The sequence below is a fragment of the Neoarius graeffei genome, chromosome 14, assembly GCF_027579695.1.
Source record: "Neoarius graeffei isolate fNeoGra1 chromosome 14, fNeoGra1.pri, whole genome shotgun sequence".
In the NCBI taxonomy this organism is placed as follows: Eukaryota; Metazoa; Chordata; class Actinopteri; order Siluriformes; family Ariidae; genus Neoarius; species Neoarius graeffei.
This window is the reverse complement of record NC_083582.1, coordinates 50,017,156-50,035,368: the sequence shown is the minus strand read 5'-3', so window position 1 is coordinate 50,035,368 and position 18,213 is coordinate 50,017,156. Positions and strand designations below refer to the sequence as shown.

General features: G+C 40.3%; 1 protein-coding gene across 1 annotated transcript in view; it reads right to left on the bottom strand.

The window, feature by feature from the left end:
- Positions 1-18,213, bottom strand: part of bms1 (BMS1 ribosome biogenesis factor) — a 58,491-nt gene that overhangs the window by 24,051 nt on the left and 16,227 nt on the right. Inside the window, exons 3-9 of the mRNA XM_060939917.1 lie at positions 16,318-16,508; positions 13,669-13,748; positions 13,404-13,592; positions 13,159-13,301; positions 12,311-12,432; positions 10,923-11,116; positions 13-152 (exon numbers count right to left, since the gene is read on the bottom strand). Of these exons, the coding sequence (XP_060795900.1) occupies positions 13-152; positions 10,923-11,116; positions 12,311-12,432; positions 13,159-13,301; positions 13,404-13,592; positions 13,669-13,748; positions 16,318-16,508 (1,059 nt within the window). The remainder of the gene's footprint in view (positions 1-12; positions 153-10,922; positions 11,117-12,310; positions 12,433-13,158; positions 13,302-13,403; positions 13,593-13,668; positions 13,749-16,317; positions 16,509-18,213) is intronic.

Below are 18,213 nucleotides of genomic sequence, written 5' to 3'. Positions count from 1 at the left end.
ATCTAACTGTACCTTTTCTCCTGCACTTCCTCTGGGGTCAGTGCTGCAGTTCCTGTGAACAGAGAAACTTTGCTGGCAGCAATCTTGACATCCAGAGTAGCCTGTGTGCCCATGAGGGACTGCATCAGCTCTGTGGCAGGACGCACCTCCTCCTGGCACGAAAAGTCAGATGCGCCTTTACAAAATATGCATCAACAGCAGCAAACAAGTCTATAACGAAGCCTGAATAGAATTGGAATCATTCTCTAATACATCAGTACGGGCGTGCAATATCCCTCGCAGTGACATCAACAGTTTTTCATAATGGATAATATGCATGATGATATTTAGATTTGCTGAGTTAAAAGCTGGAATATGCACAACCTTTCGTATAGAAAAAAATTTAAGAAGAAACAAGAAGGAAAATCTTAACATTCAACCTGCAACTTGTTAGCAGCAACAGAGTTGGTCATTTCCATTCAAACATTTCACAATTTTACATGAATGCAAAATTATTTACAACCCCGATTCCAAAAAAGTTGGGACAAAGTACAAATTGTAAATAAAAACAGAATGCAATAATTTACAAATCTCAAAAACTGATATTGTATTCACAATAGAACATAGACAACATATCAAATGTCGAAAGTGAGACATTTTGAAATTTCATGCCAAATATTGGCTCATTTGAAATTTCATGACAGCAACACATCTCAAAAAAGTTGGGACAGGGGCAATAAGAGGCTGGAAAAGTTAAAGGTACAAAAAAAGGAACAGCTGGAGGACCAAATTGCAACTTATTAGGTCAATTGGCAATAGGTCATTAACATGACTGGGTATAAAAAGAGCATCTTGGAGTGGCAGCGGCTCTCAGAAGTAAAGATGGGAAGAGGATCACCAATCCCCCTAATTCTGCGCCGACAAATAGTGGAGCAATATCAGAAAGGAGTTCGACAGTGTAAAATTGCAAAGAGTTTGAACATATCATCATCTACAGTGCATAATATCATCAAAAGATTCAGAGAATCTGGAAGAATCTCTGTGCGTAAGGTAGGGCTGCACGATTATGGAAAAAATGATAATCACGATTATCCTGATCAAAATTGTAATCGCGATTATTAATCACGATTATTCTTGATGCTAGGGAAATCACTTAAATTTTATTTCACTATATTCAAACAAACAATATGAACAGCTTTCAGTGCAGAATGAAATTTAAAAGAGAAATTCTGATTTCCAAATGACAAATAAATGAAATTTATCCAAGAAATTACCAAAGGATAAAGGAACTGAAAACTCAATTGCAACAATTACATAGCATTATACTGAGGCCTACAAGTTTTTAGCTAGAAAGAGCAGCCTATCAACATGCTCTGGCTTTAAACATGAGCGAAGGCAGGTCACAACATTGCCTCCAGCGCTAAATAGTCTGTTGTTCCGACATAGTTAGCTTTTCTCTCTCACCTCAATCTGTTACCTACTCTCAAGCTATCACCCCTTGAAGAAGATACTGCTGCACTGAAGCTCTGCGTACTTGGCCAGTGTTGCCAGATGCTGCTGACGTTTTCCAGCCCAAAATATGTTCAAAACCCGCCAAAAAGCACTTAAAACCGCACAATCTGGCAACGCTTGGCTTGCTTGCTTATTTAGGCAGAGTAATGAAACCTTACATGCGTCGGTTTGCCCCCTAATGGTTTGGCGGAGTACTGGTCAAAAAGTGCTTAGATATGCAGTAGAGCCCGCATTTTAAATGGAAATAAATCGCGATTTTCATTTAATTTAATCATGGCAGCCAAAATCGCGATTTTCTATTGAATTCGATTAATTGTGCAGCCCTAGCGTAAGGGTCAAGGCCGGAAAACCATACTGGGTGCCTGTGATCTTTGGGCCCTTAGACGGCACTGCATCACATACAGGCATGCTTCTGTATTGGAAATCACAAAATAGGCTCAGGAATATTTCCAGAGAACATTATCTGTGAACACAATTCACCGTGCCATCCGCCGTTGCCAGCTAAAACTCTATAGTTCAAAGAAGAAGCCGTATCTAAACATGATCCAGAAGTGCAGACGTCTTCTCTGGGCCAAGGCTCATTTAAAATGGACTGTGGCAAAGTGGAAAACAGTTCTGTGGTCAGACGAATCAAAATTTGAAGTTCTTTATGGAAATCAGGGACGCCGTGTCATTCGGACTAAAGAGGAGAAGGACGACCCAAGTTGTTATCAGCGCTCAGTTCAGAAGCCTGCATCTCTGATGGTATGGGGTTGCATTAGCGCGTGTGGCATGGGCAGCTTACACATCTGGAAAGACACCATCAATGCTGAAAGGTATATCCAGGTTCTAGAGCAACATATGCTCCCATCCAGACGACGTCTCTTTCAGGGAAGACCTTGCATTTTCCAACATGACAATGCCAAACCACATACTGCATCAATTACAGCATCATGGCTGTGTAGAAGAAGGGTCCGGGTACTGAACTGGCCAGCCTGCAGTCCAGATCTTTCACCCATAGAAAACATTTGGCGCATCATAAAATGGAAGATACGACAAAAAAAGACCTAAGACAGTTGAGCAACTAGAATCCTACATTAGACAAGAATGGGTTAACATTCCTATCCCTAAACTTGAGCAACTTGTCTCCTCAGTCCCCAGACGTTTACAGACTGTTGTAAAGAGAAAAGGGGATGTCTCACAGTGGTAAACATGGCCTTGTCCCAACTTTTTTGAGATGTGTTGTTGTCATGAAATTTAAAATCACCTAATTTTTCTCTTTAAATGATACATTTTCTCAGTTTAAACATTTGATATGTCATCTATGTTCTATTCTGAATAAAATATGGAATTTTGAAACTTCCACATCATTGCATTCCATTTTTATTTACAATTTGTACTTTGTCCCAACTTTTTTGGAATCGGGGTTGTAGATTTCTTTTGTCGTCATGTGAAATTAGGCAACCCTGGTCCGTCTCTGACGGCAGATACACAGTAAGTGAAGCACAACCGGGAGCACAAAAGCTCTGACAGAGCAAACTGCATAATGAGGGTGAGAAATGAAAATCTTAATTTTTCACAATCTCCATTTCATTCAATGCAAGTGTTTCATCATTCTACAAGTATCTGGACTCCTCTAGAAAAAAAGTCTATTCAGTTCTAATTTCTCTCACATCTGAGAACTAATTTGTCTCAATGTGCAATACTTCTCAATGTGTAATAACTAGGGCTGTCGAAGTTAACGCGATAATAACGCATTAACACGATCTCAATTTATCGTGATTAAAAAAATAGTGCCGTTAACGCAAATTCTAATTTGGCCCTGCGAGTCACCCGTAGTTCATGTTGAGGCTTGTCGCGCGCTGCTGCAATAAGAGTAAGTGATGGAGAAAGGTCTGTTAAACAGGAAGTTTCATTTCAAAAGTAGAGTGTGATTGAGTTGGTTTTGGTATGCACTTTGCAGTTCTAAAATACTTTTGTAAAGTGAGATTTCAGTATGCTGTAGCACTGTGATAGGACACAATGTCTTTATTGAAGTCCAACTGAAATTTATTTTTGTTTGCACAGCACTGTGAAGTCCTATAGGCTGTGACTGAATACAACTCCAGCACAATTGAAGTTTTATTTCATTTTTATTTTCTTTTGTCACACACGTCTGAACTGAGACACAGTAGTATGTGACTACATGTTTTATATTTGAGACTACAGCTCCTTAATCCATCACAAAATCCAATTTTGTGTTTTGTATGTTCAGTACTGCCTAGTATGAGAGTGAATAAACTCCCTTACCATTTTCTCTTGTCCCAGCAGTTTTTAACAAGTACTTTTAGCATAAAATGTGTTCACCATTTTAATTGTAACATTTCACTTTAAAAGCCTTATTCATTTACATAGATTTAAAAAAAAATGCGATTAATCGCGATTAACTACCGTAAATCCTCTAATATAGGCCGGGGCCTTTATTTCACTCAAGTGCATCTTGGTCCAGGCCATTATTGGAAGGAGGCCAGAATTAGAGGCAGGCCTCTATTTCTATTTGAGCAAAACAGACTACCAGTGGAATGAATAAAAACGAGATTTTGTGTCTATTTGAACCTATAAAATAGGTTCATTTATTAGCCTTCCATGAACACAGGCTGATATTTGAACAACATATGTGAACTACGTAAATCCTCTAATATAGGCCGGGGACACACGACAATAAACAATAAACTCTTTATAGCCTCGATTAGAATCTAGTGAACTTGCTCAGCACTACCGCACGCACGACTCTGACACACACTGTAGCGCAACGTGGGGTACATAGACTCGCTGAAAAACTCCTCGGGTATTTTTCTGAGTTTACCGAAAATCAGAGTAGAAGGAGCCACCCACCCTCTGTCTGGTTTGAAGCGGTTCTGTAGGACATTGAGCTTTACAGAGTCCGGTGCACATTTTAAGGCATCTGGTTGAAGTTTACCTATGTCTGATAAATCTGATGTCAGTGATAGCGGGCTGACTCGTGGCTCATTAGTAAAGCTATCTGATGGCTCATTTGTCAGCAAGGTGGAGCAACCATCTACTTCTGATCGTAAGGGACATGGGGAGATGTAGGTGTTCTTATATGAAATTCACTGGATGTATGGCTAGTTTCAAACTCAGAGGTAGATGAAGGCAATTCCCTCAAAGGAACTGAGCTAGCATCCAGCTGCAGCGTACTGCTGCTAGGTTGCGGAGGAGTGGAAGCTGCCGGTGCCGTGTTACTAGCTGATACTGGAGAGGACTGGCAAGCAGATGACACCCCTGGATCACTGCTTTTGGACTTTTTCATAAAAGTCTGAAACAAGCTCGTTTGTTTCAGGGTTCGTTTACTCATTTTTGACTCGCTTCTCAATAAATTCTCGCACAAGCTCTGACTACTGACGATTGTCTGTCTCCATTTCTCAAAACTGGAGAGAATCTCAGTGGTGCAAGAAAAGTATATCTGCATTGACCAATGAGCTTTCTTGGTCACGCACACCCCGCCCACTCCTGAAGCACACAAATGCACCGGCACACACACGTCTCTCTCTCTCTCTTTCTCAAATTATGTTGCATTGCCAAAGCATTCAGGTAACAATTATAATTTAAAAAAAATATCTCTCTCCCCAAGGTACGCCTAGTGCGTACGGCCATACGCCTGGCGGCGCCACTGATCACAATTGTCTTTCAGATCGGAACGATTGTGTAAGGCCACTATGATCTCAGAAACATCGTTGGTTATAGCCCCGGCCTGTATTAGAGTCCGGCCATTATTTACCTCCTCCGACAGCGAGACCGGCCAATATTAGAGTCCCGGCCAGTAATGGAATACAGGCCAGTATTAGAGGATTTACTGTATATGAAATTCTGAGATTAATCGCGATTATTTTTTTTAATCGTTTGACAGCCCTAGTAATAACTTCTATTTACTATAGCATTATTTTACTACTTAGGTACAATAACTTAGTCCAGCCACACAATTTATTTGCAATAATCATGTATAATTTGAGTTAATTACGGAAAATGTGCAATAACTCAGTGTGTAACAAGATGACATGGTCACCACTATCCCCCGCCACGAGCATTTTATGACGACCTCTTAACACTTATGCCCTTATTAGCCCATTGCTTTAATATTGACTGATGTCGTAAGTGCTATGACACCTTCATAAAACGCTACCCAGCTTTTTTCAGTAGAATGAGCACGCAAAGTTTCATTGATGTAGCTTATAGTTTCTAAGAAAACTTGTCCAGATTGGAGTCCACTTGTACAAAGTCCAATAACGAAAATCAAGGGCCATAACTCTGAAAATAATAATTTCTCATAAATGATTTTCAAACTCAACTTAGATCATGAACAGTAATATGAGCATGCAAAGTTTCATTGATGCAGCTTATGTAGTTTCTGAGAAAACTTGTCCAGATTGAAACGGACGGATGGAAGGACGGAATCCATTCCTATATCCCCCTGCGCACTTCATGATGGGGGATAATAACAACAACAATGACATTGCATTTAACCATCATACATCAAGTCAAGTTAAAGTCCCTTCCACGCCCAGATCTGGTCTTCCCAGGCAGTTTCCTGTCTCAGCATTAACCAGCTCTTTGAGGCACATGGGTACGGTGCCAATCTCCGTTTCCATAGCCCTCGGCCTCTCACCTTTTCAGCTAGGGTTACAGTGGGGGGCTAGTCCTCTGGTAACCAAAAGAGTTTGACTTCCCTACTCACATCTGTATTGCAGCGTGCCTTGCCAGGTGACATTAGGTACCATTTTTATGATTGTCTTTAGCATGACCCAACCATGTGTAGATCTCGTGATCTCCCGGCTGAGAGGCGGACAAGCTAACCACTAGACCAACTTGTGGTGTGTAACCATCACACATACCGTACAATAATTTTCTACACTGCTATATACTCTAATTATCGTTTGAGAATTATGTACACAACTGCTCAAACATATGATTTACATATTACCACTACCCGTAACGAAACTTTTTCATCCTTTTGATATATGGTTTACGTTTTTCACACCTGTTCACTTTTGTAATTTCTTTTCTCTACTTGAGTGTGAACAACTGTAGATGTACTCAATTTCCCCTCAGGATTATTACAGTATTTCTGATCTGACCAAAGGCTTTCACTCGACTCCCTCTTATAAATGCAAAACAAAATCCTGAACCACAGAGAAATAAATAAATAAATAAAATTTTGTGTGTGTGTGTGTATATATATATATATATATATATAATGTAAAAATCTGATTTATACAGTAGGTTACACGTTTTGTAAAGGCATTTATTTGTGATTATACAAGAGCGCTGCTGAATTCTTGAATTGAATTTAATGGAAGGTGTTAATAATTTTCTCTAACAGCAGCTCTGACAATAACACTGGCTGCAAGGCAAATCACAGGTTTATATTAATCTATTCATTCCTATGTGTTATTGTTTCTATAGTAACAGCTTATCCACAGGGACGGACACGGTGTTAGATGCTCAACACAATCCAAGCCTAATTATTTATAAACACGTTTTTATGGTTAATATCATTGATATGATGTTTTCTGTAATTTATCATTTTTTGACAGTGTCTCTGGAACAGTCAGAGTTAAAACTGTAAGTAATTTTTCACAATAAACACGAGATAATAAACACGAGAAAGTCTCCAGGAAAGACGACTGCGCACTGTGTGGCTTTTCAGTAACATGGCAAGATGCATTTTTTTTGCATCTTATTAACATTATCAAAGGGTGCAGAAAGGCTCGCGAGGGTGCAACTGTTTCATGTACTTTCCACTACATTAAATGTAAATAACATTTATTTATTTATTTATTTATTTATTTATTTATTTATTTAATCAATGGGGCATACACTTTCGGAAGTGCCATTACAAGAATATATTCAACTTTTGGATGGTAACAACATAACACATCTAGATCATTAATTATTTTCCGATAACAGAATGTTTTAGGAATTTTGTTTAAAAATAAATACAACCCCGATTCCAAAAAAGTTGGGACAAAGTACAAATTGTAAATAAAAACAGAATGCAATAATTTACAAATCTCAAAAACTGATATTGTATTCACAATAGAACATAGACAACATATCAAATGTCGAAAGTGAGACATTTTGAAATTTCATGCCAAATATTGGCTCATTTGAAATTTCATGACAGCAACACATCTCAAAAAAGTTGGGACAGGGGCAATAAGAGGCTGGAAAAGTTAAAGGTACAAAAAAGGAACAGCTGGAGGACCAAATTGCAACTCATTAGGTCAATTGGCAATCGGTCATTAACATGACTGGGTATAAAAAGAGCATCTTGGAGTGGCAGCGGCTCTCAGAAGTAAAGATGGGAAGAGGATCACCAATCCCCCTAATTCTGCGCCGACAAATAGTGGAACAATATCAGAAAGGAGTTCGACAGTGTAAAATTGCAAAGAGTTTGAACATATCATCATCTACAGTGCATAATATCATCAAAAGATTCAGAGAATCTGGAAGAATCTCTGTGCGTAAGGGTCAAGGCCGGAAAACCATACTGGGTGCCCGTGATCTTCGGGCCCTTAGACGGCACTGCATCACATACAGGCATGCTTCTGTATTGGAAATCACAAAATGAGCTCAGGAATATTTCCAGGGAACATTATCTGTGAACACAATTCACCGTGCCATCCGCCGTTGCCAGCTAAAACTCTATAGTTCAAAGAAGAAGCCGTATCTAAACATGATGCAGAAGCGCAGACGTCTTCTCTGGGCCAAGGCTCATTTAAAATGGACTGTGGCAAAGTGGAAAACTGTTCTGTGGTCAGATGAATCAAAATTTGAAGTTCTTTATGGAAATCAGGGACGCCGTGTCATTCGGACTAAAGAGGAGAAGGACGACCCAAGTTGTTATCAGCGCTCAGTTCAGAAGCCTGTGTCTCTGATGGTATGGGGTTGCATTAGTGCGTGTGGCATGGGCAGCTTACACATCTGGAAAGACACCATCAATGCTGAAAGGTATATCCAGGTTTTTGAGCAACATATGCTCCCATCCAGACGACATCTCTTTCAGGGAAGACCTTGCATTTTCCAACATGACAATGACAAACCACATACTGCATCAATTACAGCATCATGGCTGCGTAGAAGAAGGGTCCGGGTACTGAACTGGCCAGCCTGCAGTCCAGATCTTTCACCCATAGAAAACATTTGGCGCATAAAACGGAAGATACGACAAAAAAGACCTAAGACAGTTGAGCAACTACACTGAGTGCAGAATTATTAGGCAAGTGAGTATTTTGACCACAACATCCTTTTAATGCATGTTGTCCCACTCCAAGCTGTTTAGGCTTGAAAGCCTACTACCAATTAAGTATATCAGGTGCTGTGCATCTGTGTAATGAGAGGGGGTGTGGTCTAATGACATCAACACCCTATATCAGGTGTGCATAATTATTAGGCAACCTCTTTTCCTCTGGCAAAATGGGTCAGAAGAGAGATCTGACAGACTTTGAAAAGTATAAAATTGTGAGATGTCTTGCAGACGGATGCAGCACTCTTGAAATTGCGAAGATGTTGAAACGTGATCACCGAACAATCAAGCGTTTCATTGCAAATAGTCAACAGGGTCGAAAGAAGCGTGTGGGGAAAAAAAAGGCGCAAAATAACTGCACATGATCTGCGGAAAATCAAGCGTGAAGCTAACAAGCAGCCATTAGCATCCAGTTCTGCCATATTCCAGAGTTGTAACATTCCTGGAGTGTCAAAGAGTACAAGGTGTGCAATACTGAGGGACATGGCCAAGGTAAGGAAGGCTGAAAAACGACCACCACTGAGTAAGGCACACAAGATAAAACGTCAAGACTGGGCCAAGAAATATCTTAAGACTGATTTTTCTAAGGTGCTGTGGTCTGATGAGATGAGAGTGACTCTTGATGGACCAGATGGATGGGCCTGTGACTGGATCAGTAATGGGCACAGAGCTCCACTCCGACTCGGACGCCAGCAAGGTGGAGGTGGAGTACTGCTATGGGCTGGTATCATCAAAGACAAGCTTGTTGGACCTTTTCGAGTTGAGGATGGACTCAAACTCAACTCCCAGACCTACTGCCAGTTCCTGGAAGAAACCTTCAAGCAGTGGTATAGGAAAAAGTCAGCATCTTTCAAGAAGAACATGATTTTCATGCAGGATAACGCTCCATCTCATGCGTCCAAATACTCCACTGCGTGGCTAGCCAGTAAAGGTCTGAAAGGTGAAAAAATAATGACATGGCCCCCTTGTTCACCTGACCTAAACCCCATAGAGAACCTGTGGTCCATTATAAAACGTGAGGTCTACAAAGAGGGAAAACAGTACACCTCTTTGAACAGCGTCTGGGAGGCCATGGTTGCTGCTGCACACAATGTTGGTCGTGAACAGATAAAGAAATTGACAGAATCTATGGATGGAAGGCTTTTGAGTGTCCTCATGAAGAAGGGTGGCTATATTGGTCACTGATTTGTTTTTGTTTTGTGTTTGAATGTCAGATATGTTTATTTGCAAATCTGGAGTTGTCATATCAGTGTACCTGGTGAAAATAAATAAGTGAAATGGCTACATATTTGGTTTTTATTAAGTTGCCTAATAATTCTGCACAGTGAAAGTTACCTGAACACATACATATTCTCCTAAAATGGCCAAAACTAAAAACACCCCATGCTAACTTCCATACATTTTCAGCTTTGATATTTATGAGTCTTTTTGTTTGATTGAGAACATAGTTGTTGTTCAATAATAAAACTAATCCTCAAAAATACAACTTGCCTAATAATTCTGCACTCCGTGTAGAATCCTGCATTAGACAAGAATGGGTTAACATTCCTCTCCCTAAACTTGAGCAACTTGTCTCCTCAGTCCCCAGACGTTTACAGACTGTTGTAAAGAGAAAAGGGGATGTCTCACAGTGGTAAACATGGCCTTGTCCCAACTTTTTTGAGATGTGTTGTTGTCATGAAATTTAAAAATCACCTAATTTTTCTCTTTAAATGATACATTTTCTCAGTTTAAACATTTGATATGTCATCTATGTTCTATTCTGAATAAAATATGGAATTTTGAAACTTCCACATCATTGCATTCTATTTTTATTTACAATTTGTACTTTGTCCCAACTTTTTTGGAATCGGGGTTGTAAAAATAAATTCTATATTAAAAAAAAAAAAGATCTAGCTTACCGACAGCTGAAAAATACTAACAATTGTCACGCAAACATTGTAAAGATGCTCTGTGATGATGAAGTGGAAACATGTGACTTACTGTTTCCACTCTTTCAACAACTTTCCGCTGCTCTTTATTATATTTAAGATGGGTATAAAACCTTTTCAGGGATGTATTTTTTCAAAAAATATTTTTCAAAACCCCATATTATTGTCGGAATGCTCTTACAAATAAATGAATGAAAATAAAAATCACGTGAACTGACCTGGTCCTGTTTGACATGGCCAATAGGCATGTCAATGTACACTGCATCTTTATCATACACCACTCCTCCAACCCCAGACATGGGAGCGTAGAGCAGCCTCTCCTTCTCATTCAGCGCTCTCTTCTTCAGCACCTCCGGCAGCGGACACGGGTCAGGAAGAAAACTGACGTCGGATAGAGAGAAGTCTCCTACTCCTGTAAAGCACATGTTAATACATTACATTCTCAGAAAATAAAGTACATTATTGTACCCTTAGGGGTACAACGGCTTGTCACTGGGGCAGTACCTTCTAAAGTACTTATTTGTACCCTTTATATACTGCTTGGGACCATATATGTACCTTTTTGGCCCTAAAAAGGTACACAGTTACCTTGAGATCTAATAATGAGCTGTAGGGGGTACATTAGGGTAGATTGTACCTTGGGGGACAGAAATGGACTCCTACTGTACTCTTATTTCTAACAGTGTTAGCCTGTGAGGACTCTGTACAATGCTGTGATAAACAATCGATAAAATGCACACTGCCAGTCAAATGTTTTGACACCTTATATTGTGGTAATTCTGGTTAAAGGGATCCTCCAGAGGATTTACTCTCAAACTTATTTTAAGTAAAAGTAGTTCAAGATTTCAAAAATCAAACTTTCATTTTCACTACACACACTTTGCCACAGATACTTTCTATAGATCATGTAAAAAAAATAAAAAAAAATAAAAAAAGATTTTGCAGCGCGAGGTCTCTCGTCTGATCCAGTTTCTGTCGGTGACCCCCTGCTACAGCTGAGCAAGCACACTTTGCATTTTCTCTGCGGAAATGCAGTCTAGTTCCCGCTTATGCTTTCTTTTTAGCATCACTGCAGCATTTATATGAGACATACTTATTTAAAAACTGATAAATTCAGTAAAATACTTGTAAAACTAGCAACACTACGATGTAAACAGAGAATATAAACAGCCGAGTTGCTCCAAGCGACAGCTACCTGACATCACATACATCACCACCGTAGGAAGCCCGTCTGGCATTTTAAAGAAAATTCATTTCTCTCAAACACTATTTGGTCTCTGAAAATGAAAAAAGTTTTATTTTTGAAACCGGCGAGTACTTTTACTGTAAATAAGTGAGAATAAATCTGCTGGAGGATCCCTTTAAAGTAACAGACTCTCAACGTGTCTAAAAGTAGAACACTGAAGTAAAGAATAGTGGGTAGAAGTGAAATAAAACAAAATGTGACTTTTTATTCTAATGGAAACCATCTATAATATAACTGGAGGTCTGTTTCTGGATGTTGATCTCTAATTCTATGCTGTGCCAACATTATTTAAGTTAAAAACAGTTGTTCAAGACCTCACAGCGCATGACTGTACTGATGGCTACAACTGAATTGTTTTACCTGGGATATGAACTTGGCCTTTGTTTTTCAGGAATGTCCCACGCAGGTAGCCATACAGAGAGACAGTTCTGTCGCATTTTGGATCTAATCGAATCGCCTCTGGATCAGTTAGATCTTCCATCCTGAGTGTACAAGAAGAAAATTGCTCATCATACATTCAGTCACGGGGCGGCACGGTGGTGTAGTGGTTAGCGCTGTCGCCTCACAGCAAGAGGGTCCGGGTTCGAGCCCCGTGGCCGGCGAAGGCCTTTCTGTGCGGAGTTTGCATGTTCTCCCCGTGTCCGCGTGGGTTTCCTCCGGGTGCTCCGGTTTCCCCCACAGTCCAAAGACATGCAGGTTAGGTTAACTGGTGGCTCTAAATTGACCGTAGGTGTGAATGTGAGTGTGAATGGTTGTCTGTGTCTATGTGTCAGCCCTGTGATGACCTGGCGACTTGTCCAGGGTGTACCCCGCCTTTCGCCCGTAGTCAGCTGGGATAGGCTCCAGCTTGCCTGCGACCCTGTAGAACAGGATAAAGCGGCTAGAGATAATGAGAGGAGATGAGACATTCAGTCACCTTCAGTAACCACTTTATTCTGTTCATGGATGTGGTGGAGCTGGAACCTAATTTGGGAACACTGGACATGAGGCGGGGACACACCCTGAACAGGATGTCAGTACAGTGCAAGGCACCATGCATACACACATTTGCAAAACCCAAACAGACACGGGCAGGACGTGACAATCAGACAGAGATTTGAGCTCAGGCTTGAACCAGGAACCCTGGAGCTGTGGGACAGTACCACCTGAAACAAATTATCACCACTAATCAATATGGTGGAAGGTTTTTATTTTTTCTCTACACTTACCGATCAGCCAAAACATAAGGGTGAGAGGTTTGCCACACCAGGGGTCTAAACTTCATGACTGAAATGAATCGTCCAAGGTTCTTCACTTCCTGTGTCTGGTACTCACCATACACCATCCCAGACAGGTAAAACAGTTTGGCTCCCTTTTAGTTAAAGACAAAGTAAGGGGAGTTATTTTTATATATAAATCATCAGATGGTTTAAAATCATTAACACTATTGATTTGAGAGACATGTGGCTTTTACCTGGTACACTTCAGTCCAGAAGCGATGTTTGAGGCGTTTCTTGGTCTTATTGAGCGACTTTGTGTTTTTGAACGAGTCCAAATGTGTGAGCACCCCCATGACACGAGGGAAACCATGGACCTGACAGATGTTCAGGAACTCAAAGGTCTCCATCTCAAAGCCAAAACTAGCATCTATCAGCATAAGGACCTGGTGAAGGGAAAAGGACTCAGTCAACTGATAGCTCAGGCTTTCACACATACAAAATTCCAGAAGACACACTCACCAGGTCGGCAACCTTTGCCAAATCTATCATAGTATTGATATCGTTGTTACACTCGATAAAAGTCAGACGTCGTTTCTTCCCTACAGATAGGTGAGACATTAAAACCATGTATTATTCATAGAAAATAATATCTCTATAAGTAAATTTTATTTATAGAGCACATGTATTTAAAAAACAAACAAAAAAACGGCTTACACTGACTAAATTGCTGTACAAAGAATATAAAAACAAGAGTGCTCCGAGAGCACAATATCCCCCGCTGGCAACTATGCCATAACTCTGCTAAAATGCGACTGAATTGAATGAACTTGCAATATGCGCATTACCGACATAGAATCCTGTCAAGGTTCGTGAAATTCCTTCAAAAATTGAGATTGGAGTTGACTTCAGAAGGTGAGTACCCTTCCCGGGACGGATGGACAGACGGACATCGCTACAACATAATCCCCCTTCGGGCCTTTCAGCCAGCTGGGGATAATAATTGTGAGGGAAGTTGATTTCAGAAAGCAAGCACACCTTGATGAAATTGCCAAAGTACAAGTTTGTTAATAATCAAGGGCATAACTCTGGTAAAATTTGCCCACATTAAACTAAATTTCAATATGCGTATAACTGTCGTATAACAAAGCCTTTTGCCAAGTTTGGTGAAATTCCGCCACAGATTGTGAGAGGTGGTGATTTCAGAAGAACGTACACCCTCATGAAATTGTCAAAGTACAAGTTATTTAATCAAGGGTCAAAACTCTGGTAAAATTTTCACAAACGAAATTAAATCGTAATATGCGTATTACCGTCATATAACAAGGCCTTTCGCCAAGCTTCGAGGAATTCATCCAAAAATTGTAAGAGGAGTTGATGTCAGAAGGCGAGCACACCTTCATGAAATTGTGAAAGTACAAGGTTGTTAAATCAAGGGCCACAACTCTGGTAAAATGCGACTGAATTGAACAAAATAACAATATGCGTACTACCGACATATAACAATGTCTTTTGCCAAGTTCCATGAAATTCTTCCAAAAATTGTGAGACGAGTTGATTTCAGAAGGAAAACACACTCTCATGAAATTGTCAAAGTATAATTTTGTTAATCAAAAGCTGTAACTCTGGTAAAATGCAACCGAATTTAACGAAATTACAATATGTGTATTACCAACATATAAAAGTATCCTGCCAAGTTTCATGAAATTCCTCCAAAAATTGAGAGAGGGGTTGATTTCAGAAGGTGAGCACCCTTTCCCGGGACGGACGGAAAGACATCGCCACGACATAATCCCCCTTCGGGCCTTTTGGCCAGCAGGGGATAATAAAAAGGAAACAAATGCAAAATACATGAAAAGACACAAACAAAACACATACCGGCAGAAATGACTGGTAAAAAGCAGGAGCATGGAGTTACATACATGATGACAGAATAAAACTTAAATAAACGTAAAATAAAATAAATAGGCCGAGAAAGGCAGAGAATAAAAATGCATCTTAAGCTTAGCTTTAAAAACAGAGATGGATGGAGCATATTTAATTTCTAAAGGCAACGGATTCCAAAAGCGAGGAGCTGCAACTGCAAAGACTCCATCACCTTTTAGTTTAAAGGGACTGACTGCAGTGTCATCCGATATTTTAATTTTTTTTTTTTTTTTATTGTGTATAGCATTTTCCTACATCCTGCAAGAACAATATCATGTGGACAAGATGTGATCATTCTGATGTGCTGAGGGTCGTTTTTCTCCATTTTGGGACCACTTTCCTACCTCTTGAGGTAAACAGCATGGCCCTACAGAAACAGCAAGGAGCTTTAATTAATTAGCATAACTATGGAACTGCGTCACACCAAGATGGCGACGTGCGGAAAACATTGTGACTCTGCATCGACCTCGGAGAGTTTTGAGTCGCAGTGATATAATTTGTGGTTGACGTTTGCGAGTAGATCTGTGAAAAAAGACAAATATATATTTTCTCTGTTACTGCTTTTATGTTATCGTTTCTTTCTCTATAAGATCAAAACATTCGGTGTCTAACTCCATACTCAGACTCACCAATCTGAGACGAGCGCTGCAAATTCTTCATCAGATTTTGCACCTGTTTCATCCTTCGGTCATTTCCAGAGGTCAGTCTGTCCCTTCGTGAAAATTCTTGGTGGGCAACCTTTAGGTTTCCATCGTTTTTCTGGCGCACTTTCTAGCTGATTCAGTTTCATATTTTCCTTTTCTTTTCAGCTAGTGGGAGAGCGGAGTCCGCCACGCTGACTTGTTTTGGTTAAAAGTAGGTCAAACACGCCCCATGGTGGTCCCATGATATTGTTGCTCACTTGCTTCGGCAATCTCCGGAATCATAAAATGCGGGACGCTTTTTATCTCGGCAAAACATTTGCACGTCGCATACACAGTGTGTGCAGCAGCGCAACTCCTCGATTTCCACTCAAATCAATACAAAACATCTCAAAACACCAAGAGCAACATTAGAATATTTTTGCCCAGAATTCAACTTTGCAGTCAGAACCTTTAAGATGTGACTGTGGGATATGTAAAAGAACTTCATTAGTATAGCAGATCTAAGAGATTTAGGGGCTGAATGCAGGTGGATAAGATCCGAGATATAAAACATAGAAAGAAAGGTGACAGAGGAATACATGAAAAAAATTCACTGACTCACCTGATACTATAGTTACAGGGCCACAGGTATCTGAAAGCTTCTGCCGTGTGTAGTTTTTGATCAGGCAACGGATGAGGGTGCTCTTGCCCACTTTCGGAGGCCCCATGACAACCACCACGACAGGTGGTGGCTCCAAAGGTGTGCGGTCTACCAAAGGTATATGATGTTTCTTAGCTTTTATGTCTTGGGTCCTAGGTAGCATGGGGAAAAAAAAAAATGTAGGGGAAAAAATATATATATTAAAATAAAAAGCACCATACTTGCTTTTCATTCGGTCATAAACATGATTTTTTTTAAACAATAGAGCAGAAATAATTGCAATGCATGTAAGAATTGATTATTCCTTCTTGAAAGATTATGCATAAATGCACAAAAAGTCAAACAGTCTTTTTAAATCAAGCCCATGCCAACATTATATATATATATATCCGGTTGAGAGTACTCTGGGCGTGTTCTGGCTGCCGCTTCTCATCAGAGCTTTTTATTTTATCTTTTGCGTAGTTTGATTTTTTTCTTTTCTTTTTTAAATGTTTTGTCAGCCGGTTGTGGTGTAGCTCTGGACCCAGTTTTGGCGTCGGTTCTCTCCAGGCCTTGTTTCGCTGTGGGTGATGCCTGTGATCCTCACTATGGACTGCAGTGAGCTCATTGCTCTTTTAACATCAGGGTTGTACAGCACTCTGAGCGGCAGTGCTTTGGTGCTTGGCACGGTGTTCTGAGCGGTGTTGCTTGGTGACGTTGCAATGGTTGTGCAAGTGGTATGGGACTTATTTTCGTGCACCTTTGGGTGGGACTGTGGCTGCTACACCATTGGAATGACCTCCTGACCTCCTTTTGGTGGACTTTTTTTTCCCCTATAATTGTAAAGCGACCTTGGGTATGAGAAAGGCGCTATATAAAAATTTAACTGATTATTATTATTTAAATAAATGTTTTTAATTGAATGATGTCATTACTAAAAATGTCTGATGGAAAATAAACACTGAAATGCATCAAGCATAAAATGGATAAAGAATTTAACATTGTCTACAAAGCAGCACACACTCAAAGAAATAAACCAAACCAGCTAAAATTTGTGGAAGTCCAGCTATATAAAATTCCTTGCTTACAGGAAGGTCTGGATAAGCAGCTAACAAGACTTAAAAGGGAACCAGTGTCGCCAATCAATGTTTGACCATTAATGATTAGCTCTTGGCTACAAAAAACAAACCAAAGAAGACATTAGTTTGAAGTGATTATGCTTTGTTTCACACTGGATTTTCACAGTACCGCACTTGACTAGTGCCACAGACTCTGATCAGAGGAGACATCTGTTTTGGACTTGAAGTGGTAAATAGGCGTGCACGTGCGCACACACAGACACACGTGTCTGTCCAATCATCGTTAAACATTGTTTTTCTCATTCACTTTTTCAGAATTACACTGATCAGACAAAAGAAACTATAAAAGTCTGAAAACTCTCTTTCCTTGAGTTCCCTTCAGCTAAATGAATGAAGGAATGCATCCATCCATCCATTATCTGTAGCCACTTATCCTGTGCAGGATTGTGGGCAAGCTGTTGCCTATCCCAGCTGACTATGGGCGAGAGGCGGGGTACGCCCTGGACAAGTCACCAGATCATCACAGGGCTCATACATAGAGACAAATAACCGTTCACACCACCAATTAGCCCAAGCTGCATGTCTTTGGACTGTGGGGGAAACCGGAGCACCCGGAGGAAACCCATGCAGACATGGAGAGAACATGCAAACTCCACACAGAAAGGCCCTCGCCGGTCACTGGGCTCGAACCCAGAAACTTCTTGCTGTGAGGCAACGTTGCTAACCACTACACCACAGTGCCGCCTGAAGGAATGCATGCGACTGGTTATACCACAATTCTGAACCACCATAGTTCATG